Source organism: Pituophis catenifer, unplaced genomic scaffold (genome assembly GCF_029215685.1).
Source record: "Pituophis catenifer annectens isolate HBS135680 unplaced genomic scaffold, rPitCat1.0.hap2 SCAF_5, whole genome shotgun sequence".
Lineage (NCBI taxonomy): Eukaryota > Metazoa > Chordata > Lepidosauria > Squamata > Colubridae > Pituophis > Pituophis catenifer.
In genome coordinates, this window is record NW_027256885.1 from 83374475 (window position 1) to 83397652 (window position 23178).

At 43.5% G+C, this 23178-nt stretch overlaps 1 protein-coding gene across 1 annotated transcript in view; it reads right to left on the bottom strand.

Moving 5' to 3' along the window:
• Positions 1 to 23178, bottom strand: part of STT3B (STT3 oligosaccharyltransferase complex catalytic subunit B) — a 521911-nt gene that overhangs the window by 271942 nt on the left and 226791 nt on the right. The window contains exons 2-4 of the mRNA XM_070944376.1: positions 4659 to 4946; positions 3595 to 3660; positions 1918 to 2017 (exon numbers count right to left, since the gene is read on the bottom strand). Coding sequence (XP_070800477.1) covers positions 1918 to 2017; positions 3595 to 3660; positions 4659 to 4931 — 439 coding nt within the window. The 5' untranslated portion in view covers positions 4932 to 4946. The remainder of the gene's footprint in view (positions 1 to 1917; positions 2018 to 3594; positions 3661 to 4658; positions 4947 to 23178) is intronic.

The following is a 23178-nucleotide window of genomic DNA, read 5'->3' on the forward strand; positions in this document are numbered from 1 at the left end:
CTGTCAAAGAGGGCAGCATGTCAAGTCTTCCATCCTCAGCTTGACACTTCGCTGGCATCCTGCCATCAAAGGCTAGGGGGGAAATGAGCATGGGGGAACAAATGGGCAATAAACCTGTATGGGAATGTGATGGGAAATAGGGCAGGGGGAAGTGACAGCTTGATGAACAGAGAAGCTCAGAACCTGTTTGTGCCAGCACTCAAAGCCATGCACCTAAAGAAAGAATGTGGATTACCCCAAACATCTGTGTTCTCAAAATACCTAGGCAAATCTTCCTTGGCTGAAGACGAACTGGTCATGGGAGGAGGGCTAGGATGAGGGGAAACATTTTGTATCCTTTTAGCGCCGGAAACTGCAGCCAGCATCTTTTAATAAAAGAACCTATCACTTCATCCAAATGGAGTTGAGGGTCTTTCTTTCCTACAAGATTGGACTGGGACAGGTCTGACAGGCCTGATCTGCCGTTGCACACACACACACACACACACACACACACACACACACAGTGTGAGTTTGGCCCCAACCCTCCTGATCTTCTGTAAAAGCCTAAAGACCTGGTTCTGCCAGTTAGCTTGGGGCTCCAATGGGGGTGTATCACAATGGAGGTGGTTGATAGATTAACAACATATCCCACCTCCCCCCATCCTGCTCCCACCCTCCCCATCTTTCAATTGAGCCATAGTGTTTGAATTTTGCACTAACTTATTTATGTTTTTAGTTTATATAGCTTTTATTTTTTATGACTGTAAGCTGCCAAGAATTACCTTGAGGTAAGATGGACAGACTATAAATTTTATAAATACATAAAGAACAAGTTAAAGAATGCATGTTAAAATGGGCTAAGAATTTTTGTTATAATATACAGATAGACCAATCAGAAAATATATGGTTAAAATGACTAAAGTTAAGATTGTGTTATAATTTAAGAAAGAACTTCTATAAAATGATGTACTGCTGGTATATGTCAACATTGATATTATCTAGGAGGTACAAAGGTACTTTTAATTAATGTTGGAAATGTGAAAAGCACAAGGGGACATTTTACTACGCATGGTAAACTTGTGAAAAAGCAAAAAAAAAAAAATGGATACAAATACATATGATGATACAAAGAATTTTAAAAATTAATATTCAGATGAAACCAGAGCTTTCTTTTATTGGGACTTATGGAGAACCAATTAGAAAAGTCTTATGGAAAATTAGTTTGTTATATGGTAACTGCAACGAGGTTCTTATATGCAAAAAGATGGAAAAATACTGAAATGCCCACAATGGAGAAGCAGATTGTGAAGATGGCGGAATTTGCAGCAATGGCAAAATTGACCTCTTTGATCAGGAATAAAACAAGTACTTTTTATAAAAGATTGGAAACCCTTTATGGACCTTTTGATTAAAATGGAAAAAAGTGAATTAGCGATTTTTGGATTTGTGATTAAAAAGAATTGAATATGGGAAGAAGGGGATTACGTAATATAACCTTAAAGAGGAAGGAGAGACAATAAGTTTCTAACTGCTATAAAGAAGGTCTGAAGTTGTTTATCTTTTTCTTTTTTGTTTATATTGCTTCTTGCAGTTTTTCTTTTTATCTTTCTCCTTTTTCTAATCTCTCTTGATATTTTTGTTCATGTTAATCTTTTATTTAATAAACATTATATATATATATATATATATATATATATATATATATATATATATATATATATATATATGTATGTATATATATATGTACACACACGCACACACACACGCATGCACAGACACACATATATATGAATATCTATAACAAACAAGCAAACCAAATATGAAAATTACTATGACTAATATACTCAACTATGTTTAAATCATAGTCATTTGAAAGAGTAGTTAAATTAAAACTGAAAAATAACTTTTCATCCAATATCAAATTAAAATACTCACCTATATAGACCCTCCTGCTGTATCTCTGCATTAACAATAATACAAAAACATGCAGAGGAATAAGGTTGATGATGAAAACATAACCACCCCATGCAGAAACCTGTGAAAAATTAATACAGTAAGCTTTAAAATTTAGTATATGTTTATAATGTTATCCTGATGAACATGAGTCACTGAAAACTGAGTATTCAAGTTATATATGGTGAAAAGACACTTTGAGCCACAAGAAAAACTTGTAAATCAGAGGTACTTCAGGCAGAAAATTAAGTAACAATTAACATAACAAATAACAATTTCCTATTTCAAATACTTCAGTTGTATAATCAGTAAAATATTTTAACAGCAGCATGAATAGCAATTGCTGTGGTAAGCTGCTTTACATAGTTACAAAGTTTCTAGGGTTATAATTGATCCTCACTGAAGAAACATTTTTTGCTTTTACACTGTATGTTAATACTGTATGTTGCAATATTTCCATATTGCTTTATGAAGCAACACAGGGGAAAAGAACTGAAACCTAACTTCTTTGAATTATTCAAATAAAATGTAACTAACAAATGAAAGGGCATGAAGGTGGCTAGTTATACCAAGAATGTCTTCAGTTATTTATCAATTCATTGTTGACCCTCATTTAATAATTCTCTAAAACTCCTGAAGAAAATCAGCTAATGTGAGCAAGGTCATCTCATTTTCGATCAACCCTACCATAGAGACTTGTCTGTCAGGACAGTCTCCTTTCATTATCCAAGCAAGAAAACCCCCGACTCCATTTTCATAGAGAAAGGTAACTTTTACTGGATAAGAACTGAATGCAGTCAAAGAAAAGCAAGGTCTGAAGCAAAGGTGCGAAAATCACATATAGAAAGCATCCCCCCCAACTGTCCATCGTAAATTATCCAATCCACAGGTTCTCCAGGGGTCATGTGGGAGCAAATGTCTGGCAGTGTCATCCTCTTGCTATGCCACGACCGTTGACCTGGAGACGTTATCAGCCAGCTTCAAAGAAAACCGCTGCAGCAAAGTTTTACTTTCGTTTCTCCTCCAGTTCGCTTCCCACCTTCCAAGAATTCCAATAGCTCCCCCCTCCCCCCATTTCATGGCAGCCGAGCAAGTAAGCAATGAGCAAGAAAGCGGAGGCTGACATTGTCACTAATTAATTTGCAGAGACTTGCTTTAAAAACTTATCAACTCACATTGTCTGCTGAGGATGCTAACTCAGGAATACAAAAACAGCCATAATAGTATACTATAAAAGCATGCTCGTTTTCTACACTGAAGTTGTATTTCAGTACAACAGATGTGGCCATCTCTGCTGCCTTCAGTTAACTTTAAAAATACCTCTGCCCTCCACAAAGCCAGGTGGCTAAGAGGAAAAGAGAAAAGTAGTATTGTTCACATTTAATTTTTAGCCTGCCCACAACCATTATGCAGCTTCTAACTAACACATTACAGCTGAAAGAATAAAAGTCTTAAAGAAAAAAAGTATTCATCTCTGTATTATCTAATAATATTGGTTTTCTAACTTACCATAAGAAGAATTTGAAGCATTTAATACAGATTAAATGAAATATGAATTTTCAACAAGTTTAAAATACTTGTGCTAATATTTAATATATAAATAAAAGCAGCGTACTAATAAAAATCTGACCATTTACACATTCACATTCTACCACTTACCATGTAGAAGTAGGATAGACAGCAGCAAATAATCCAGAAGACAGATCCAGTTTTCACTGACTTCACCTAAGAAAGTTGTCTGAGTTTTAATTATAGCAGAAAAGACAAAAATTATACCATTTTTAAAAACTGTGCTCACAGTAAAAAGTGACAATAAAGGTTATCTTATCTTATTGTGGGAAGCCTCCCCTCTGAGAAGAATGAAATATTTTGGAAAATATTAGAAGAGGCAGAATATTATATTTCCCCAAAGGAGAAATGGAGAAACATGATCTTAGAGGCAGAAAGCAGCCCCCAGTCTTTCTTAATAGCCCACAGCTGATGCCAGCACTTAAGGAGATAATGAGCTTATTGAAAGAGGAAGGCAACTATCTAGATGGCTCCATTCATAAGCAAAGCGAATACTGCCGGCAGAAGTCCATTCAAGACAGGATATTTAGAAACCCCTTACAGCAAAGTTTGACAGCTAACAAAAGCCGAGTAATAGGATTATAATAAGCAGCCCCTCATTCAAAATCCAGCACAGGACATAAGCCATCAGCCACAATGGGAATTGCCCAACATCCCCTTTAGAAACACAAACCCCATATTGCACAAATCCCAAACTTCAAAAACACATATAAGAACCCTTCCTCTCACTCAGCTAGTTGGTCAGCTGACCCAGAACTGCACACTGTCTTTGTGTGTGGTTCTGTTCATCAATAAACTTTCTTTCCAATCAGCCTCCATGTTGTTTGCAGCGTCCTTCTCTCAGCTTGGAACTGAACCAGATGGATTTTCCTAACAACATTATCTTATACTCTATTTGAATGTTTTTCAGAATTTACCATTTTTCTAGATCAGAAAAAGACCTTATAAAGTCATCTGATCCTTTAAGCATATTCAAGAAAAAATGTTTGAGCTGTTATCTTAAAGACCACGTACTCATTTGTTTTGAAAAGCAAACAGCAGTAGAAAAACTTTGTTAGCTATATTTATTTCTAGTGACTATTAAAAAAATAGGAAATTATTGTGCACATTCAGATTTTTTAAAAAGTAAGCAGAATTTATACAGCAGTACTTACCCACAAGTAATATGTGAACTGTAGTGCAAATATAGCTATTCCTTCATTGTCAAAAGATCCTGCAACTGATCGTGATATGTAACCTGGTACAACAGCAATAAAACAGGCAGCTAGAAGCCCAGCTCCCTGGTTCCACAGTTCTCTGGTAAGAAGAAAAGTAGAAATTGATGTAAGGCCGCTAAAAACTGGTGCAAGGAACACACACACATCTCTTATGTGGACAGTGATATTGAGCATATTTAAGATCCAATGTATAAGGCCAGCTGTCACCATCAGTCCTGGGTATACCTAGGAAAGGAGAGAAAAACAATTAACTATATTGTAATAAATACACAGCCACAGCCACACATACACAAGCACACGATTGGCATTAAACATGAAAATTCTTCAAATAGTAAGGAGAGAACACACACACACAAGAATTGATGTTATAAAAACATGAAACTCCAAGTTGTAATCCAAGCAGAAGAGTTATTTCAGCAACTCATGTAAAATAAAAGTCAAACATCTTGTTCAGCAGTTTAGCAAACTAATCTACGTATCAAAAACCAAGACACTAATGTTACAAAAGCTGCATCATTCTCAATGTCAAGAACATAGTGCATATTAACTTTATATCTAGATTAAAGAAACTTGTCTATTGAGAAGATATTTTTCCACAATTTCTTTAGAAGTTCAAATGGGCATAAGCTAATGTACAAAGATACTGGATAAAAGTATACAGAAAATGTAAAACATAGCTGACTGAAGGAAGCAGCAACAATGAGAAGAGGAGAAAGTGAAGACCCTATGGCAAGTTAGACATTTCAACTGGCTGATGAAAAACTATCTGGAGGAAGGAGAGATCAGGGGGCCACCCATTTGTATTCTGTATAGCTGCTCCTAATGAAGCCACAGGAATTGAGCTGCTTGTGGTTGTTCATGAGTTGTGTGGCTTGGGAGATGAAGGGATATCAAAGTGCCCTAAACTGTGCAGTCTTTATGGACTGGCAAAAACCTTACTTCCTGAAATACATTGTGATATAATTATTTTACAACCAAAGAGAGATATTCCAAACGGCAGAGAAGAACAAAGATTCTCCCTGAGTTGTCTTTTTGGAATTAAGAAAAAAAATGCTATCTTAAAGGATTTTAATTTAAAAGCAAAAAGCTTAACAAGACTGCGATTCAAGACAGTTTTAAAGGGATAAAGGGGACAGAAGAATACAAGGTAGCCCTTGACTTACAAGCACAATTGAGCCCAAAAATTCTGTTGCTAAGTGAGACATTCTTAAGTGAGTTTTAACCCATTTTATGACCTTTCTTGCCACATTTGATAAGTTAGTAACATGGTTGTTAAGTGAATCTGGCTTCCTCATTTGACTTTGCTTGTCAGATGGTTGCAAAACGTGATCACATGGCCCAGGGACACTGCAACCATCATAAATATGAGTCAGTTGCCAAGCATCTGCATCTTGATCACATGACCATGGGGATGATGCAATGGTTGTGTGAAAAATGGTGAAAAGTAACTTTTTCCAGTGTTGTTGTAACTTTGAACGGTCACTAAATGAACTGTTATTTTTTTTCTGATGAAAGTGTCTTTCTGTAAGAGGAGTGACAGAACCTGGGGGCAAAGTCAAAAGAGGAATTAGCCTAGAGCAGACATGTCAAACTCGAGGCCCGTGGGCCAAATGTCGCCCGCAATGTGGTAAGGCCCCCACAGCCTCAAGTCCCCGCAAAATGGCAGCGACAGCATCATTTGGGTCACCCGGGATAGAGATGTAAACTTGAGTATCAGCATACTGATGGTACCTCATCCCATGGTGATGAATGATCTCACCCAGAGGCTTCATGTAGATGTTAAAAAGGAGTGGCAAGAGTACAGAGCCCTGCGGCATGCCACAAAGGAGTGGCCATGGACTGGACCTCTCACTCCCTATCAACACTGATTGGGACCAGCCTTGGAGAAAGGAGACAACCCAGCACAAGACTGTGCCATCCTGCAGCTGGCCCAAAAGGATGCCATGGTCAATAATACTGAAAGCCACTGAGAGGTCAAGGACAGCAAGGATGGATGCAGTACCTTTTAGCCTGCTCTCGCCAGAGATCATCCATAAGTGTGACCAATGCTGTTTCTGTCCCATAACTGGGCCTGAAACCTGACTGGAAGGGCTCTAGATCAGTGGTTCTCAACCTGGGGGTTGCGACCCCTTTGGGGGTCGAATGGCCATTTCACAGGGGTCGCCAAAGCCCTCTCTCGCCCCCCCCCATGCCTTCACTCACCCTCACCCTCTGCCTCTGTTGGATCACCGGTCGCAGTTCGCTTACCCGCCCACTCCCAATCTATTGCTGCCTCCGGAGTCCCAGCTGATGGCTAGAGGGAAAAAAACTGTTTAAATTCTTGCCGCGGGGCTTCAAAGGACCGCCCTACAGCTGATCAGTGTTAAAAGAAAACAAACGAGGTAAATTCCTGGAGCAGATATTTTTTCCCCTAGCTATGCTGAAAAAGCAAAATTGAAAGTAAAGCAGGGTCTTTGCTGCAACGTGACAAAATGAGGCAGAGAGATTTCTTTTTCTTTTTCCTCACCAAAAAAGGTAGGTGCAAAACTGCAAACAATGGGAAATTTAGGGCAAAAGAGGAGGTTCAAGATTTTAAAACACAAAAGAAAAAAAGCTCTATTTAACTAGGGAATTGTAATAATTGAGATACTATTAATTGTATATTGTGTTGAAAGCAGAAATGGTTAAGTTGTGGTTTGGAGGAATATATGGGGGAAATTATTTGGTTTATTATTATTGGTAAATATAATTAATTGATTTGTAAGAAATTGGATTGCATGGAAATAATTGGAATATTCATGTTCATATTGATTAATATACAAAAAAGATAGTTATATAACTAATTGATTTATATTAAAATGTTGAATTTGTATTAAACAACTGTATTACATAATTACATAATTAACCAATGTGAGGATGGATATAAAAATAGATGACAATGGGAAGGGGTATAATATAGAATAGAAGGGAAAAATTGAAGTTGATTAAGATTAGAGATGAGGATGAAGGGTAATATTGGTTTTTTTAAAAAATAGATGAGGAATAAATATGGCAAAAAGGAAATATAGAAATTGTAAATTTAATTGAAATGACTAAACACTGTTTAAATTTGTGAACTGGCCAAATACTCTGTTCAAAGAAAATACATTGTATGTTTGTATGTGTGTTTCTAATTATTGCTATTTATTCATATTTGTTCTCTTTTATTCTTTCAAGTTTAACAATTCATTCTTTATCTTAAGATCTTTATATTTGTTTGGGGTTGGTTTTCTTCCCTTTCATCTTTTTTATTGTACAGCAATCGTTCTCCTCAAACCTACCACCTCTCTTCTTTCCTTCTTACTTTCTCTTCCCCCCTCTTCTTCTCCTCCCTACTTCCTCTTCCTTTCTCCTTCTCCTCCTCTCTTCCTCCCTCTCTTACCTTCACTCCTACTCTAATTTCCCTTCCCTTCCTTCATCCCTCTCTATTGCTATATCCTTTTATGCATATGGACTACTCAGAGGGCTGAAAAAGTTATTTTTGACTGGTCCTCGCACTTTTGACCAGTCCTCGAATTTACAACTGTCCTCACATTTTACGTTTTTTGCCCTATCTTATCACCATGGTGAAGAGAAGCAGTTGTGAAATGAGTGTCATGGTTGTTAAGAATGCTGCACGGGCATAAATGTGAGGATGGTCATAAGTGCGAGGACCAGTCAAAAGTGCGAGGACCTGTCAGAAATGACTTTTTTCAGCCCTCTGAGTAGTCCCTATACACATAGCCATGGCTACCCGGTCACATGACCCCCAAGCCATGCCCACAAAATAAGCCACGCCCACAGAACCGGTAGTAAAAAATTTTAGAACCCACCCCTGGTTAGGGGTCACCACAACATGAGGAACTGTATTAAAGGGTCGCGGCATTAGGAAGGTTGAGAACCACTGCTCTAGATAGTTCATTTCATCCAGGACCCTCTGAAGCTGCCAAGCAACCACCTTCCCTACCATCTACCCTAAAAAGGGAAGGTGGGAGACTGGATGGAAATTGTTCAGATAAGTGGGATCAAGAGATGTTTTTTCAAGGAAGGGGTAAACCAGGGTATCCTTAAAAGGTCCCGGAAATGTCCCCTCCTACAGTGAGGAATTTATCACTGCCTGAACTCACCTGGCTGTGTCACTGTCCTGGAGGCTGTCACTAACCAGGAGGGATAGGCATCTAATCTCTTTGTGTCAGCCAGGTCATCTTTGCTTTCTTTGAAGCTTGCTGCCATGGAAACGGGAGGAGGGAAGCAATGGGTATTTGGGAGGGGAAGCGTGCAGTAGGTGAAACTGGAATTTCTGAAAAGCGATGGGGAGACCTGGACTCAGAGAGGCCAGCTTGGGTTGTTTAACATCTTCAAGGCCAACTGTCCTGAGATCGGCATGCACAAAGGAGGAGCGAAGCATCTGGACCAGAGACATTCCCAAAACATCTTCCTGGCTGATGATTGAACTCTGCCTCCCTGGCTACTGGGGGTGGGCTCTGGGGTTAGTTTCAATTTGTTTCTTCAAGTGCGTTTTGCTTCAGACCTTACCTGACTTTTGCTGCAATCAGTTCTTTCGTAGTAAAAGTACCTTTTCCCTGAATCTATGGAGTCATTTCTTTCCTAGGGATTGGAGGCAGCCCTGGCGTGACTCCTCCCACTCCTTTGTTGTGCAAACAGATGCATCAGATGTGGCAACTGGAGTTCTACTCCAAGCAGAGGAGGGTGGAGGGATTTACTCCCATGTGTATTTTACTACAGAACGCTCAACCCAGAACAAAATTATGACATTTTTAATAAAAAGCTACTGAAAGTAAAAACTGCCTTTCAACAATGAAGACACCTGCTGGAAGGAGCAACCCACCCTACACAAGTCCATATAGACCATAAAAATTTAGAAGTGTTACAAACCACCAAATATTTCACACCTTGGCAAATCAGGTAGGTGTAATTTTTTATTGGTTTGACTTTTGCATCTCTTATGTCCCAGGTTCCCAGAAAAAGCTTCCAGATGCCCTCTCACACAAGCTGGAGTATGAGATTCCCTAATCACACACACCCAGCAACAAAACTTCAGTCAAGAAACTTTGAGTCCCATTGTAAGGCAGCACCGAGATGGATGAACTCAAGAAACTCCAACAAGGAATTGTTTTGCCTTTCACAATGGCAGAAGGGTAGCTATTACACAGTGGACATTTATATGTGCCTCTTCCCCTAAGGGAAAAGGTATTACAGCTATACCACAAGAAGAAAACAGCAGGGCATGGGGGGATATTCAGAACTCAATAAAGAGCCCTCAGAGTATTTTGGTGGCCCTGCATCCAGAGATAAATTAGGGTTTAATGTTTCTTCTTGTCATATTTGTTGGAGAGCAAACCAATTCCTGGTAAGCCAGCTGGATTCTTGCAACTGCTAAACATGCCCCCCCACCCCCACCCCGCCATCCATGGGACACTGTTGTTCAAGATTTCATCACTGATCACCCTCCAGTGTGAGGATATAATACCATACTGGTAGTAATGGATTTGTTTATTTATTATTTATTTTTTTATTTTTATTTATTTATTAGTCGCATTTCTATGCTGCCCAACTCCCTAGGGACTCTGGGCGGCTTACAGCAAAAAAACAATGCGAACAATATCCCGTAAAAATTTTTTAAAAGAAAACATTAAAAACCCATACACTCCATTCTATGGCCGGGTCTCGCAAGATCACCGTAGCGAGATCAACGGCCCCAGGCCTGCCGGAAAAGCCAGATCTTCACTGCTTTCCGGAAGGCCAATAGGGTGGGGGCGGTCCGGACCTCAGGAGGTAATTGGTTCCAGAGAGCCGGGGCAGCCACAGAGAAGGCCTTCCCCCGCGGGCCCGCCAACCGACATTGTTTAGCTGACGGGACCCGGAGGAAACCAGCTCTGTGGGATCTTACCGGTTGCTGGGAGCTATGCGGTAGAAGGCGGTCTCGAAGATAGCCTGGCCATGAGCCATATAGGGCTTTAAAGGTAATAACCAACACCTTGAATTGCATCTGGAGACCGATAGGGAGCCACTGCAGCTTGCGGAGAATTGGTGTAATGTGGGTGTATCTAGGTGCACCCACATTAGCTCGCGCGGCTGCATTCTGGACCAACTGTAGTCTCCGAACACTTTTCAAGGGTAGCCCCATGTAGAGCGCGTTGCAATAATCCAACCGTGAGGTGACAAGGGCATGAGTGACTGTGAGGAGAGCCTCCTGATCCAAGTAGGGTCGCAATTGGTGCACGAGGCGAACCTGTGCAAAGGTCCCCCTAGCCACACCTGTCAGATGTTGTTCCAATCTTAGCTGTGAGTCTAGGAGGACACCCAGATTGCGAGCCCGTTCTGAGGGGGACAATTTCTCCCCCTCCAGGACCAAGGATGGACAATCGACATAGTCTTTAGGAGGCAATATCCACAGCCATTTGGTCTTGTCTGGGTTAAGTCTGAGCCTGTTGACTCCCATCCAGACCAAATTGGTCCATTTCATTCCTTCCAAAGGTCTACCAATGCCCCAAGAAACGACTCAGCTTTTTAGGACCACATATTTAAATATAGAGGATTGGTCAATCATGTCATAACAGACAGAGGAAGTCAATTTACTTCCAAATTTTCAAAGGCCCTCTTGCAATTATTAAGTATTAAAATCCATGTGTCATCTATCCATCATCTGGCTTCCAACAGAAAAGCTGAGAAGTCTAACCAAATACTTTAGCAATATTTAAGATGCTATACTTCTTAACAGCAAGACAACTGGACTGATCTGATACTTCTTGAAGAATTTGCTTACAACAATGCTGCACACTCCACTATTGCCTAGAATCCAGGCAAAGTATGGATTCTACCCATGGGTCTTATCAACAACCAGACAAGAAAGCACCATTCCTCACGTCATAGGTTTTCTGCATGAGAGGCAAGCAAACAAGCAAGCCAAACCCCCTTAAAAGAACAGCTCAAACTGGCAAAAACTGTGTAGAAAAGAGGAAGAAGATGCACATAGAAAAGAAAGGGGCTAGAATTGCAGATGACTCAAGACAGAGGGAAGAGAGTCAAATAGACTGGAAAGGCTACCCAGTCTGAAAGATCATGGGAAGCAGCAACAGATGTTCTTGTGTCGCAATTGGTACACTGTTTTCACACTCAATACCCCAACAAACCCCATTTAGGAAGCTACCAGCCTTGCAAGAGTCAAGCGCTGACTGGGATGACCAGGAGGAGCTCTTCTATGGGATAGAGCAGTGGTGTCAAACTCAAGGCCTGTGGGCCTTAGATCTGACCCACGGGGCCACACTGGAAATAGTGAAGGACTGGCCTGCGGTGCCTCTGCCAGAGAAAACAGAGCTCAGGAGGGCCATGCACGGCCCTCAGAGGCTCCGTTTTTGGCTGCAAAAGCCTCCTGCAGCCCTCTGCTCTGCTTTTGCTGGCAGAGGGCTGCAGGAGGCCGTCACAACTGAAAATAGAGCCCGGGCGGGCTGCATGCAGCCCTCCAAGATCTGTTTTCACTGGCAGAGGTCTGCAGGCTGTCGCACAGCTGAAAACTGAGCCTGGTTCAGTAAACCAAGGTTTATTGTTACTGTGTATTCGCAAGTTCCTGGTCGGTACACATAGGTCTTCACAGAAGCTGACATATGATGTTACAGTATCTGTAAATTCATCTAGGTCTGCAGAGGTATTTTCGAAAACATTCCAATCAGTGCAGTCAAGGCAGGCCTGTAGCTTTAGCTTTGCCTCCTCAGTCCAGGTCCTCACTGATTTAATTGTTGGTTTCGTGGTTTTAAGTCTTTGTCTGTAAGCAGGTACAATCATGCAATGATCAGAGTGTCCCACAGCTGCTCGTGGTAAAGACCGATAAGCATCTTTTAGTGTTGTGTAGCAATGGTCTAAAGTATTCTTGACTCTAGTGAGACAATTGACATGCTGAAAATATTTTGGAAGCTCTTTCCTTAAGTTTGCTTTGTTTAAGTCTCCCAAAATAATGGCCAGTGAATCTGGGTATTTGGCTTCAGCCTCCATAACCTGGTCAGCTAGAGTTCGTAATGCCTTGTTTACACAAGCTTGTGGAGGAACATGCACAGCAATTAGGAGAAATGAGGAAAACTCTCGTGGAAAATAAAATGGTTTACAGTTGATAAGTAAAGACACTAAGTTTTCATCACAGAATTTATATATTAGTTATATCCTGAGACCAGCTGTTGTTGATATATATACATAAGCCTTCTCCCTTCATTTTACCTGATGATTCTGCAATTCTGTCTGCTCTTAGTATCTGCAGGACTTGAACACACTTTCAGCTGTTTTCAGTGCTGCTCTGTTTCCCACCCCACCCCACCCCCACCAGGCTGGTCTGGTGGGCGAGATTACCTTCCGCCTTCCCCACCGCTGTGGTCGGCAGCCACGCCATGAATGGGGATTGACCATCCCTCAAACCCCGTCGCTGTCGAAGTGGATCCCGGGTGCTGCACCACAATGGAGAGACAGAAAGCGGAGCGAGGGAAGGAGGTGGCGGACCGAGGAGGAGCAGTTGAGAAGTGGGAAAGCAGCTGAGTGAGAAGTGGAGACATCTCGGCCGGCCAGCCACCAAAGCACCACTGCTGCAGCGGAGTCTGTGTGCGCATCAGCCATGCTCTCCACAGCGCGCTGCAGCTGATCTGATGTCCGCAGGCTGATGCCGTTTGGGAGCCTGCCTCCCTCTACCTCCTGCTGCAGCCTGGTGGGGGGCTGACCCCTGGCCCAAGCGTTGCTCCTGACTTGCCACCCACGCCTCTCCCCGGTTCTTCAGCCGTGGCCATGCAGGCTTTCCCCTTCTAAAGATGAAGCAATCCAGCTCGCTCAGGATCGAGTTGGCTGTCGTAGGAGGCAGGGGCCAAGCATGCAGAATGGCACTGCCCAGGGGTGGGTTCTAACATTTTTACTACCGGTTCTGTGGGTGTGGCTTATTTTGTGGGTGTGGCTTGATGGTCATGTGACAGTGGGCGTGGCTTGATGGTCATGTGACTGGGTGGGTGGGCGTGGCCAACTCAATGTCACTCACGTCAAGGGGTCCCTCGCCTGGCCCCTCCCTTCCCAGCCATTCCTTGTCACACCCAGCCTCAACGTATCTATAGTTCTGTAAAAATGTTGTTCACCTTTTTTCAACTTTATTATCTCCATACTATAGCTGTACTTTCATGGACCACTGAAAGGAGGAAATGGCTCACATGCTTTGCCCAAGAGTGTGATAGGCAACAGGCTTTTAAGGGGCTGCCAGAAAGAAGGGGGGGGCAATGTATTTTCCAAAGTACCAGAAGGCAAAACAAGACGCAATGGATGGAAACTGAACAAAGAGAGAAGCAACCTAAAACTTAAGGAGAAACTTCCTGACAGTGAAAACCAATATAGGTGCAGAAATACAGGTGAAACTCGAAAAATTAGAATATCATGCAAAAGTTCATTTATTTCAGTAATGCAACTTAAAAGGTGAAACTAATATATGAGATAGACTCATTACATGCAAAGCGAGATAGTTCAAGCCTGGATTTGTCATAAGTTTGATGATTATGGCTTACAGCTCATGAAAACCCCAAATTCACAATCTCAGAAAATTAGAATATTACATGAAATCAATAAAACAAGGATTGTACATAGAACAATATCGGACCTCTGAAAAGTATAAGTATGCATATGTACTCAGTACTTGGTTTGGCCCCCTTTTGCATCAATTACTGCCTCAATGCGGCATGGCATGGATGCTATCAGCCTGTGGCACTGCTGAGATGTTATGGAAGACCAGGATGCTTCAATAGCGGCCTTCAGCTCTTCTTCATTGTTCTGTCTCATGTCTCTCATCTTTCTCTTGGCAATGTCCCATAGATTCTCTATGGGGTTCAGGTCAGGCGAGTTTGCTGGCCAATCAAGCACAGTAATCCCATGGTCATTGAACCAGGTTTTGGTACATTTGGCAGTGTGGGCAGGTGCCAAGTCCTGCTGGAAAATGAAGTCAGCATCCCCATAAAGCTCGTCTGTGGAAGGAAGCATGAAGTGCTCCAAAATCTCCTGGTAGACGGCTGCGTTGACCCTGGACTTAATGAAGCACAGTGGACCAACACCAGCAGATGACATGGCTCCCCAAATCAACACAGACTGTGGAAACTTCACACTGGACTTCAAGCATCTTGCAGTGTGTGCCCCTCCATTCTTCCTCCAGACTCTGGGTCCTTGGTTTCCAAATGAGATGCAAAAGTTGCTCTCATCAGAAAAGAGGACTTTGGACCACTGAGCAACAGACCAGTTCTTTTTGTCTTTAGCCCAGGTAAGACGCTTCTGACATTGTTGTTCAGGAATGGCTTGACAAGAGGAATACAACATTTGAAGCCCATGTCCAGGATCCATCTGTGTGTGGTGGCTCTTGATGCACTGACTCCAGCCTCAGTCCACTCCTTGTGAAAGTCCCCAACACTTTTGAATGGCCTTTTCCTGACAATCCTCTTCAGGCTGCGGTCATCCCTGCTGCTTGTGCACCTTTTTCTTCCACACTTTTCCCTTCCACATAACTTTCTATTAATGTGCTTTGATATAGCACTTTGGGAACATCCAACTTCTTTTGCAATTACCTTTTGAGGCTCTCCCTCGTTATGGAGGGTGCCAATGATGGTTTTCTGCACAACTGTCAGGTCAGCAGTCTTTCCCATGATTGTGATTCCTACTGAACCAGACTGAGAGACCATTTAAAGGCTCAGGAACCCTTTGCAGGTGTTATGGCTTACTTAGCTGATTAGGGGGGGACACTTTGAGCCTAGAATATTGAACCTTTTCACAATATTCTAATTTTCTGAGATTGTGAATTTGGGGTTTTCATGAGCTGTAAGCCATAATCATCAAAAGTATGACAAATCAAGGCTTGAACTATCTCGCTTTGCATGTAATGAGTCTATCTCATATATTAGTTTCACCTTTTAAGTTGCATTACTGAAATAAATGAACTTTTGCACGATATTCTAATTTTTCGAGTTTCACCTGTATTTCAGTCATAATTTCACATATAAAATAGCCATTCGTGTAATACAACCTGCATATTGTTCAAAACAGTCATTAGTATTATGGCTGATGTTTGACAGCAAGCCTAAAAGTCAAAAATCACAAGAGTGCTTCTTTCTCTGTATGTATACAAAACATCACATACCAGGAATAGCATATTAAGATGGATTTATACAACCTGATGTACAAAATAAACACACACATATTTATGCTCTGGACTATAGACATTGAATGCATGTAAATCCCTGAAAAATATGTGGTAGCCCTGGGCAAAAGAAAGGCAGTAAAATCACTCTAGGTGTAGGGACAGTGTAAAATATTAACACATGATAAATAATGGAACAATTAAAAATAATAGCACAGTTTTTTTTTTCCTCTCTCTCTCCCTTCCTTCCTCTTTCTTTCTCCCTTCCTTCCTTCCTCTCTCTCTCTCTCTCTCTCTCTCTCTCTCTCTCTCTCTCTCTGTCTGTCTGTCTGTCTGTCTGTCTCTCTCTCTCTCTCTCACACACACACACACACACACACACACACACACACACACACACACACACACAAAAAAACACCTGGTCTGGGCACAAAGTATCTGTTGTTACAGAAGTTCTCATTTCTCTCTATAATACACCTGATACTAATCGATACCCTATCTCTCAACTACATAAAGCCTATGCATGTTTACTTGGCAGTAAGGCTACTCTCTTTCAGTGGGATTTACTCCTACTAGATACACATGATTGCAGGCAGACAGCTAGCTCTGTTGTTTAATAGGCTGTAAGTAAAATTTCTACATTAACTAAATTTATACCTAAACAACAGAATATAGGAGCAAAAAATCATAGCAATAGTCTCAGCTATGCTTTTCTTCTTTAAATGGAAGTACTACCCATTTTAACCAGACATTAAGACTCATTAGTTTGGAATACTAGTATGGCTTGCACTGAACCTTGACAGTACTTGTTTTCCTTACAAACTAGCTCAACTTCGTTTCCTTTAAATCTTGCTTTCGTTACACACCGCCCAGGGTGAAATGCTCCCGGTTTGGACCGGATTGCCTGATCCGGTAGCGATGGAGGCGGGTGGTTCAAAGAACCGGTAGCAAAAATCCCTGCCTCCCCCATGCCCAGCTGAGCTGCACAATCATCAGAGGCTTTTTTTTTTTTTTACTTTTAAAAGCATTTTTTCTACAACCTCTTTGGCCAAAAAAATGCTTTTAAAAGTAAAAAAAAAAAAGCCTCTGATGATCGCTCAGCTCATTTGGGATCGTCAAAAGCTTTTTAAAGCATTTTTTCTACAACCTCTTCAGAGGTTATAGAAAAAATGCTTTTAAAAGCCTCTGATGATCCCAGCTGAGTTGCCTGATCGGCAGAGGCTTTTTTTCTTTTAAATGCCTCTGACGATCCAAGCTGAGTTGCCTGATCAGCAGAGGCATTTAAAAGAAAAAAAGCCTCTGCCGATCAGGCAACTCAGCTGGGATCGTCAGAGCCTTTTGAAAGCATTTTTTTACAACCTCTTCGCCGAAGAGGTTGTAAAAAAAATGGTTTTAAAAGTAAAAAAAAAAAAATTGGCCACACCCACCTAGTCACATTACCCCACCAAGCCACGCTCACAGAACTGGTAGTAACAAATTTTAGATTTCACCACTGCAGTAATCTGATCTTTGTTACGGGCAGGTGATAATGTTGGCATCCATGTTCTAGGAAATTTCACTATTTGGCAAACAGGTTAACCTGCAAAACCTACCCAGGTCAGTTGCCCTTGTCAGTTGGCAATCCTCCAATACCAGCAAATGCTGAATGTTGGAATAGGAAGGAGGACTTGTTGTTGTTCAGTTGCTAAGTCGTGCCCTACTCTTCGTGACCCCATGGTCCACAGCATGTCAGCCCCCACCGTCCTCCACTGTCTTCATCGAAACCCATGCCCACCTCATCAATAACACCATCTATCCATCTCATCCTCTGCCATCCCCTTCTCCTTTTTCCTTCGATCTTTCCCAACATCAGGGTCTTTTCCAATGAATCCTTTCTTCTCACCAAAGAATTTGAGCCTCAGCTTCAGTATCTGACAGTCAGGGTTGATTTCTTTTAGGATTGACTGATTTGATCTCCTTGCAGTCCAAGGGACTCTCAATGTCGGGGTAACCTTGGGGGTTCGTGCATCAGACTGAGGTTCTAACTGTGATGGACAACTAAGCAGAGGACATTGGTGGATTGATTTGCTTAACTTAATACACCACTGGCTGCTGAGGTCCCTTGGCAGTTTAAGAACAGCTAGAACTATTAAAAACAACAGAGGCAGTGGTGGGTTCCTCCCAGTTCGGCCTGGTTCCCGCGAGCCGGTAGCGGTGACGATATGATGTCACCGAACCGGTTCTCCCCCCCGCCTCCCACCCCCGCATTATTCTTACCTTTTATTTGGCCCCACTCCCAATCTATTGCTGCCTCCTGAGTCCCAGCTGATGGCTAGAGGGAAAAAATTGTTTAAACTCTTGCCGCGGGGCTTCAAAGGGCCGCCCTACAGTTGATCAGTGTTAAAAGAAAACAAATGACCGGTGTCTGCAAAAATAAATGGGTAGACCCGGTGGTGGGATTCTACTTCGGTAGAACCGGTTGTTAAGTAGTTAAGTAGTTAAGCCAGTGGTTCCCAAAGTGGGCGGTACCATGCCTTAGGGGGACGGAAAGAGGCAAGGGGGCAGCAGGGGGGCGCTAGAGGGAAAAGGGGGCAACAGGGGGGCACTAAGCGGCCCCCACCCTTTGGCCTGTGCCTCACAGCAGTTACCTCCTTGCAAGCAAACAGCAAGAAAAAACAACTCCTTTCAACTTCAGCATAGGCTAATTAGCCCGTTGATTAGATCTGCCTCCCGACTCTCAGCTGATTTGCTCTCAGCTGTTTTGCGCAGGGCTCAGCTGCTTGCTGCAAAGAGCTAAATTGCTGGAGCAGATTTTTTTTTCTCCTTATGCAAATCAAGCTGAAAACGAAATTGAAAGTAAAGCAGGGTGTTGGCTGTTACGTTGGAAAATTAGGCAGAGGCAGATTTCTTTTCTTTTTCCTCACCAAAAAAGGTAGGTGCAAACAATGGGAAATTTAGGGCAAAAGAGGAGAGTTCAAGATTTTAAAACACAAAAGAAAAAAAGCTCTATTTAACTAGGGAAGTGTAATAATTGAGATACTATTAATTGTATATTGTGTTGAAAGCAAAAATGGTTAAGTTGTGGTTTGGAGGAATATATGGGGGAAATTATTTGGTTTATTATTATTGGTAAATATAATTAATTGATTTGTAAGAAATTGGATTGCATGGAAATAATTGGAATATTCATGTTCATATTGATTAATATACAAAAAAGATAGTTATATAACTAATTGATTTATATTAAAAAGTTGAATTTGTATTAAACAACTGTATTACATAATTACATAATTAACGAATGTGAGGATGGATATAAAAATAGATGACAATGGGTAATTTATTAGATACTTATAAATTTTGGTTATCATTTTCTCATTTGTACCTTGTAATATTTTATCTAATTCATTTGGTTCGTTTTGAAATCCGAATTGTGTCCGATCTGTTTTATATCTTGATTCTATTTGCAAATATGGCCACCAATCAATGTCTATACCCTGATTTTTTAATTCTTGTCTTGTTTGTAAATCTCCTTCTGTTATGTATTGATACTTTTCAGCAGGAGTTTCAAACCTGCCTGAGTTTCTGATTGGCTGACAGTCCCTCCAGGATTGTATATAAGGAGGGCTGCAGCCTCTGAGTTTTTGCTGAAGTCTCACTGTATATTAAAGAGCTGTTGTCACTAGCCTGCTTGTGCCTCTCGTTATTCCTGAACCACTTCATTGGCGACGAAGGTGGGATTGAGGCCACAAGAGGTGAATCAGTGAGACCACGAGCTTCAGCTAGGCGACGAGGCGAACTACAGGAGGCATACCGAACATGTCTGCCTACGTTCCGCCCAAGCCTTTTGATCCGACCCGTGAAAAATGGGTCTCGTACCTAACGAGGTTTGAATGCTCACTCGAAGCCAGCAACATGCAAGGGCTCTCCGCTAATCGGAAGAGAGCCCTCTTCCTAAGCCACTGCAGACCGGACGTGTTCGAGATGGCGGAGTCACTTTGTGAGCCAACGCCGGTCCAGACCGTTTCCTGGGACACCCTGATGGCAACTCTCCGGGCTCACTACGCTCCCGTGCCCTCCAAGTTCGTGCAACGATACCAACTCAGACAGACCGTACAACGAGAGGGAGAACCGGTCAGCGCGTACATGGCGAGCCTGCGAAAAGCCGCAACACACTGCGACTATAGGGACTTGGACGATGCGTTGCTTGAGCAACTAATCTGTGGGGTTCGAGACATAAGGCTACAAAGGCGTCTACTCGCCAAGCCTGATTTAACGCTTGCTGGAGCCCTAGACGAGGCCAGGGCTCATGAAGCTTCAACAAAAGCCGCAGAAACGCTGCAGCGTCCGCTGACCAGCAAAGACAGCCCCAAGTCCACACCAGTGCACAGGGAAGACGCCGGATCCAGCTCGGAGTCCGAGTCTGATGAGGACGTCTTCCGAACAGAGCACCACAGAAAAGACGCAGGCAGCCCTCAGCGAAACTGCCCCAGCTGTGGCGGGCACCATGATAGACTGTCCTGCAAATACAGAGAGGCTATTTGCAGGCGTTGCGAGAAAAAAGGGCACTTGGCGCGAGTCTGTAGAGCCATTCTGCCCAGAAAACACCAACCACGTGAGCGCCGTAGCCAACCAGAATCAACGTGTCAGAAGCATCCAATGAGAGAAGGCGGCGTGAAGAAACGGCGCGAATTTGAACCGCGAGATGGCCGCAGCGTACACATAGACCAGGCCAGCACAGCGATCGAGGACAAAGTCAGCACGGTGGTAGAAATCAACGGCAAGCCATGCTGGATGGAGATCGACACCGGATCAGCTCTCTCCATAATGTCGTGGGCAACCCTGAAGACCCTCCTGCCATCGTTCCGGAAGGACCAGCTATCCAAGCAAAGACTACGCATCCTAGACTACCAGGGGAACCGGGTCCCCCTCGAAGGCGTGGGCATGTTCCGAGTCACCTACGGAGACTACAAAAAAGACCTGCCGCTGACCATCGTGTCAAAGCAGCTACCCAGTCTTCTAGGCATGGGGTGGTTCCGAGCCCTTGGCATGGGCTTCACCGGCGTCCACCGAATGTCCGAGCCATCACTGAAGGACAGCCTCCTGAACGAGTTCCAAGACGTCTTCAGGGACACGTTGGGCAAGTATGTGGGGACCCCTATCTCCCTAAACCTAGACCCCAACGTAGCCCAAATAAGACTTAAAGCCAGACGGGTGCCTTTCGCATTAAAACCAAAGATCGATGCGGAACTGGACAAATTAATTAAACAAGGGGTGTTGGTCCCCGTTGACCACGCGAAATGGGAGACCCCCATAGTGACCCCAGTTAAATCTGACGGCTCAATCAGAATTTGCGCCGACTACAAGTGCACGATCAACAAGGCTTTGCAGCCGAGCGCCTATCCGGTGCCGATCGTGCATCATCTACTACACTCCCTGGGGCCCGGCAAAATTTTTGCGAAATTAGACCTAGCTCAGGCCTACCAACAATTACCAGTTGACGACGCCACGGCAGAGGCACAGACAATTGTAACTCATAGGGGTGCATTCAAATGCACCAGGCTCCAGTTTGGGGTGAGTGTCGCACCCGGCCTTTTTCAAAGCACCATGGAGCGCCTCTTGCAAGGGCTCCCGGGGGTGGTGCCCTATTTTGACGATGTTTTAATCAGCGCTCAGGATGAACGTCAACTAGGGGACAGAGTGAGGAATGTCCTATCCAGATTTAGGGAAGCGGGACTTAAATTAAAGAAAAATAAATGCATGATCGCTGTCCCCTCCGTCGAATTTTTGGGGTACAGGGTGGATGGCACAGGCATCCACCCCACCGAAAGTAAAGTGAGAGCAATCAAAAACGCACCAGCCCCCAAAACCAAAGCGGAGCTCCAAGCCTTCCTTGGACTGCTCAATTTTTATTCAATGTTTTTGAAGGACAAGGCCACAGTTGCAGATCCCTTACACAAACTTTTAGGTAAAAATGTACCTTGGGTTTGGGGAAAAGCCCAAGCAGCCGCTTTCGAGGCTGTAAAGAGACTTCTATCCGAAGATAGCTTCTTAATACAATACAACGCGGCGCTACCACTTGTATTGGTTTGTGACGCCTCCCCCGTAGGAGTTGGTGCCGTCCTAGGCCATAGACTACCAAACGGCTTAGAGGCGCCTATTGCATTTTACTCTCGCACCCTGTCAAGCGCAGAGCGGAACTATAGTCAGTTGGACAGAGAGGCTCTGGCTGCAATTGCGGGGGTTAAAAAATTCCATGAATATCTCTATGGCCGCCAATTCGAACTTGTGACTGACCACCGGCCCCTGCTTGGACTCTTGGCCGGTGACAAGCCCACCCCCGCCGCCCTGTCCCCACGGTTGACCAGGTGGGCCATTTTCCTGTCGGCCTATTCATACCAGCTTGTCCATCGACCCAGACGGACCTTGGGCCACGCGGATGCCCTCAGCCGCTGCCCCCTCCCCGACTTACTGGTCAACCCCACGCCGGAGACCCCCGTTCTACTGATCGACACCATGACTTTGGGACCTATCTCCTCTTGCGAGGTGGCGAAAGCCTCTGCTAGGGACCCTGTAATTCGTACTGTAATGGGTTGGGTCCTTAAGGGGTGGCCAGTCAAGGCGGTCGGTGGGGAGTACCAGGGCTATGTTAACAAACGTAACGAATTATTTATGCAAGGGGGTTGTTTGTTGTGGGGTGATAGGGTGGTAATACCAACGAAACTGAGAACGAGGGTCCTGGAGTTACTGCACGAGGGGCATCCAGGGATTGTCTGAATGAAAAGTTTAGCCCGCAGTTATGTCTGGTGGCCCAACATGGACCAAGTCATATCCGAGTGGGTGGGGAAGTGCAGACCCTGTCAGGAGTCTCGGCCCGATCCCCCGATAGCGCCCATCCGAGAGTGGGAGAAACCAAAAGGACCATGGGGGAGGATCCATATTGATTTTGCCGGCCCCTTCCATGGGCAAACATTTTTAATCGTAGTCGATGCCTTTTCGAAATGGCTCGAAATAATACTAATGCCCTCTACCACAGCCGAGGCAGTCATCAAAGTCCTTCGCAAGCTATTTGCCACACATGGCCTACCGGATACTCTGGTATCTGACAACGGCCCTCAATTCACAGCGACCCTGTTTGAGGGCTACCTGGCCGGGCTGGGCATCCGCCATGCCCTATCGGCCCCGTTCCATCCGGCTTCTAATGGCTTGGCTGAACGTTTCGTAAGAACGGCCAAAGAAGCATTGTCCAGGCTAGATAAAGGGGACTGGCAGGCCAGGATAGACCAATTTCTAGCCGTCCAGCATGCCACACCATGCACGGCCACAGGG